Raw genomic sequence first — 5,303 nt, 5'->3', positions numbered from 1 at the left:
TACTAGTTTTCACGAACAGCAATGTTCAAAAAGGTCTGGTCTATAGCAAGTGACCGAGCACCTTTAGCTCCTTAATCACATGGGGGCACAAAGGATATAAAACACAAGCAAAACATATGAAAATATGTAACACACGAGAAAAATGAGTGAAATCATGTAAGAACACTTATAATATTTTTCAAAACTTTTTTAGATAGTATAAAGTGTTATGCTAGGTTCCGTAAAATAAGAAGGTATATTAATATGCAAATATTAAAATACTAGCATAATTTTATATACACCATGAGCAGATCTGCTCAGATGTATAATGACAAATAAAAGGAAACTGCTTGAAAGCAGCATATTGTCTCAACAACACGAACATAATTGCTCGAATGTTGTAAAAAATAGGTTACAAACTAAAAGAAAAAATAAACAAGCAACAAGAAGGAAAATCAAGTGGTTGAAGGAGGCTGTTCGATGAAGGTATTAGCATTGTCCTCAACTTAAAGACCATCAGCAAGGGAAACCTCTTCTATAAGAGAGGGGGGGTTGTTCTCCTCGGCAAGTCCAGCAAGGCATTTGTTTATCTCTGCCTTCTTCACATGTTCTGGGAGATAATCAAAATTGGCATTTTGATTGCTTTTCCAAAACATGTAAACGCAATTGAAGACAACTCCTTTAAATCGCTCTAGGTTGCTCGTGTTATCATCCTCGAGGGTGGACATCTTCTCTTCCATCTCGGTGAATAATGTGTGTTGTATGTTGTACCAAATTTTATTTTATTTATTCCTTATTACTCACTAAATTATTAGTAAAGTGGTAGTAAGGTTCGAACCCACAAGGACTATTATTCAATTTATCATTCAAAATAAAAACAAGAATTAAATAGTAAACTTCATTTCAAGATTTTATAACATAAAATAAAGTAATAAACAAAGAAAAATAGATAATACGATTTTAAAGAAACAGTTAAGAATTATTCTCCACCTTCAACAATCAATCTATCAACAATGACAAATAATATTCTCTATTCCTAATTAAACTATTAACCCCACAGATAACACTTAAGTAGTCAATTATCCTAGTTTCCCTATTATAATTAATTAAAGCTAAGCGCTCTTAATTAATCATTTTTACCAAGCAATAAATCCATTGAGCATGTGATCTATTTAACCCAGGAAAAGTATTACATTCAATAGAAACAAGTTAATCTAGACAACAATTTCATTAAGCATGCAATTTATTTAACCTAGGTTCTATTCTTTGTCACAATTAAAATACCCATCACAAAAAATTAATTGCAATTTATCATTCTACTTAGAATCCAAAACTATTAGGTGAATAGCAATCCTAAGATGATAATAGAATAATGCAACACTCTAATTAGTGGCCATCTAAACAAGATTTTACAAGATTCATAGCATTCAAATAAAAAAATAAAAGCAATTTAATAAAAGGGAATAGAAGGAATAAAATTCATCAATGCATTCAATATCTCATGTCTAGGGTTTTGAAATAATGCTTAACCTAAATGGAAACTACACCATAATCAAATTCGTGACCACAAACATAAATATTCAATGAAAATAAAGAAGTTTAAGAAAAGAAAAAAAAACTAAATTGAAGAAAGTATATAATGATGTCTTTTCTTCTCTTCTGCCGCTATAGACTCTAAAATTTGCAAACCAAAGTTATTCTAAAAGTTAACCCTAACTCCTTTTAAAACCCCTTGAAAATACATTTGAAATTTTAAATTTAAAGTTGAATTTTCCAGAAAATCGGGTGTCGACTGCAGCCTAGGATGTGGCTAGCCACGGCCGTTGCACTTTTTCCATTTTTTACATTTTTCTTCAGCTACAGCCACTAACGGTATTTCAACTGTAACTTCCTTTATATATCTCGTAATTGGACAATTAAAAAATTTATGGAAGCTAAGAAAAATATCTAAAACTTTTATTTCTATAAATATTTCCATTCGATTAATAGAAAATTATCAAAATCAAGTGTGAAGTTCAGACTTGTAATTCCGAGCTTAACCATTGCTTGTAAAACATCTCAAATTCATTATTTTTCACCCAAATGTCTTGGAAGCCCTAAAAACACAAAATAAACTGATTAAACATATGTAAATAAACAATCAAGTGCATAATCATATACGAATAATGAATTAAAAATAGACAAATTCGATATTATCAAATTCTGTCATACTTGACATTTGCTCGTCCTCGAGCAAACAAAATAAAAGCTTAACACATAAGCAATGGTTTTGTTTAAAGCGATGATTATCTCAAAAATTACGCAAACAAATAACTAATAGGAAAAATCTAAAGTCCACATTCTTTAGAATTTCAACTCAATGTACAATCACCATTTAAACTCGATTTTTAAAATTTTTGCACAATCAAACTTACCAACTCTCATGCACCCGAATCAATTTATACATGCCAAAATATGTTTCAAAGTGCCCCTTGTACATTAAATATGTATCATGAAAAGCATCTACTCCATAGACATTAACAAATTATTCTCCCTAATATAAGCACACATGAACTAGAATCAAAAGGTCTTTATAAGCTTGTAATATAAGGCTAAGGTTAAAGGTAGATGAAAAAAGATATATTTAAGCTTAAATCACACCATAGCTTATATATATTCTATTCTGTAGATCCTCCCACAAATTTTCCATACACTTCAAAAATAAAAAATCTTTCTCTTTTCTTCTTTCCACATCGATCTTACTATTTCCCCCACACTTATACTTTTGCAATTTCTATTTTTTGTTCTCAATATTTTTTATTGTGTTTTTTTTTTAATTTAACTTCCTTGGGAGAAATAGTAGATCATTAACATTTAAATTACAACCCAACAAACCAATACATATCTTTCCCTTCTTTACAATACCCATACCACAAAATCAAACATTCATATAAAACCATGGTGTAATGGGTCGCAAGAAGAGATAACATTTTCATGTTGCAAAGGTTTAGATATTGGATTCATATAATAAAAAGATTAGTCATTATAGCTCAAAAATGGGATACTAGGGAATTATATATCATAGGTAGGATTGAAAGACTCAAATGATCCAAAGAACGTGCCTTAATCATCTTTCTAATCATGTTTACTTATGATTTTGCCTCAAACAATAAATCAATGATTTCTAGAGTTGCCTAGACTATATATAGGTAATAGCATGCATAAATCTCTCCAAACACTAGTGAAAAGGTAAATCCAATTGTACGCATTATGTTCAAACGTCGAAGATCAAGCTTAAGTGACAACCAACACAAGAGTTAAGCACACAATTCATGTAGAGTTCATCAATTTCCTAGAATTATTCGCATCTCAATCAGAAGTTTTATCATCGACCTGCGTCTTTCAACTTAACCATGCTTATCACAACCTAAAAACACACTAAACTAAAAAAAACGACACTAAAAACAACCAAACATAACATAAACACAAATAACAACTAAAAAATGACAAATAAGAAAAACAAAAAACAGACAATTCTCCCTTCCCCCACACTTAATTTAAGCATTGTCTTGAAGGCATAAATACAAAAAAATCAATGCAAAATAAAAGGTAAAGGGTAAGAAAAACTCCTGCAAGTGCTTTTTTTAACGTCTTTAGCTCGACTAAATGATGTGGTCATGATTGTTATGTTGGGTAATTTAACAGAACCTTCTTCCTCTTGTACTTATAAATAGAATTAAGCACATTGAATTTTATAACTTCACCATCAAATTCTACTTTGACTTCCAACTTTGTACTTGTAAGTATCCATACTTTGACTTCCAGCTTTGTACTTGTAATTAGTAGGAATGGCCTCCCAAATTGAACCTGCACCAAAACATCTTCAACTACCCTTAGGGGATAAGCATTAGTGCGATTAGGCAATCGAATAATAACATTAGTTTCTTTTAATAACCCTAGATTTAAAGAAGTAAAAATAAAATAAGACATAACATTAATAGGTGCTCCTAAATCGATCATACAATGATGAAACTTGGTTTTAGTGATAATGCATGGAATTGTAAATGTCTTATGATCCTAACACTTGGCTGGCAACTTCCTTTGAAGAACAACAGAGACATTCTCCCACATACATATCTTTTTATCACCCTTAAGTTTCTTTTTATTTGTGCAAAACTCCTTAAGAACCTTAACATATTGTCGTACTTGCTTTATGTTCTTAAGGAGTGGAATATTTATTTTAAGGATCACCTTATTCTCCATCTTATTCTTAGATTTTTTTTTTCAATGTGCTTGGAAAAGGAGGAAGATGGACATACAATCTAACAGTTGGTTTGTGTAGCATGTTCTGTGATGATGGACCAACTAACATGAAAGTTTTGATCTCCGGTGGAGAAGATGCTTTTGGGGTTGAATTGTTGACTTCTTGACTTGGAATTGGATCAAATGTTGTGTCTGTGTGAGGTGGCGTGTCAAGTTGTGTACCACTTTGGAGAGTTAGGGTACCATCATTCTCTATTAAATGTAGCGCACCAAAAAAATTTTATTCTATTAATATTTATGCTTTATTTTATTATTAATTATTAATTGTTGGAAAATTATTTTTAATTGTTGAAATTGTTTGGTAGGAATTATGTGAATTTAATTTTCTTAATTATTTTATTTTTAAGAGCTTCCTTAAGTATTGGTTAGGTGCACTAAGGTGCATGGTTATTAGAGATGCACTTGTGTGCGTGCATGTGCATGGTTGCATGGTGAGCATGCGATAGTTTTTTCCCATGCATTACTTCTTTTATATTTTTATTTAAGTAATTAAAAATAAAATAAAAGGAAAGAAATAGGGAAAGAGATTGGTGTGTGGAAGAGAAGGAAATAGAGGGAATTCCTTTTTCCATTTATTTTAAACTTTTAAATCAATAAATAAAAATAAGGTAAGAGCATTTGAGGTATTAGTTGTCTTGTGATAAATTTGGAAGGTGAAAAGTTGAAGATTTGGTGTAAGTGTGGCCTTGCTTGGCCGAGTGGTGAGGAAAGAGGGGGAGATTAGGGTGTTGATCAACTAGGGAAGAGATTTCCCCTTTTTATTTAAATTCATTTGCTTGATTTTCGGGAGGGAATAAAGGAAGGAAATCAAGCCATTACTGGGAGATTAACCCCCTAGGGTTTCGACTATAGGTGATAAAAGGATAGAAGAGGAAACCTCAAGCTTATTTGAGGTTGTGGCCGACTCCATTGAGGAGCAAGGGAGAGAAAGAGAGAGCTCGTGAGGAAGAGAGAGAAGGAGAGAAATAAAGGAACAAGGAAGAAGGAAGAAGAGAGGAATAGAGAATTCAAAAATCCCTAGG

At 31.5% G+C, this 5,303-nt stretch overlaps 1 protein-coding gene across 1 annotated transcript in view; it reads right to left on the bottom strand.

The window, feature by feature from the left end:
- Window positions 1-485: 485 nt before the first annotated feature.
- The window catches only part of LOC133785097 (vegetative cell wall protein gp1-like), a gene marked incomplete at its 5' end in the record, with an annotated part of 9,217 nt that continues 4,399 nt past the window's right edge, over window positions 486-5,303 (bottom strand). The window contains one exon of the mRNA XM_062224356.1: window positions 486-621. Within this exon, the coding sequence (XP_062080340.1) occupies window positions 486-621 (136 nt within the window). The remainder of the gene's footprint in view (window positions 622-5,303) is intronic.

Source organism: Humulus lupulus, chromosome 6, assembly GCF_963169125.1.
Source record: "Humulus lupulus chromosome 6, drHumLupu1.1, whole genome shotgun sequence".
Classification (NCBI taxonomy): domain Eukaryota; kingdom Viridiplantae; phylum Streptophyta; class Magnoliopsida; order Rosales; family Cannabaceae; genus Humulus; species Humulus lupulus.
The sequence above is the reverse complement of the archived record's forward strand: the minus strand, read 5'-3'. Positions and strand labels throughout refer to the sequence as shown.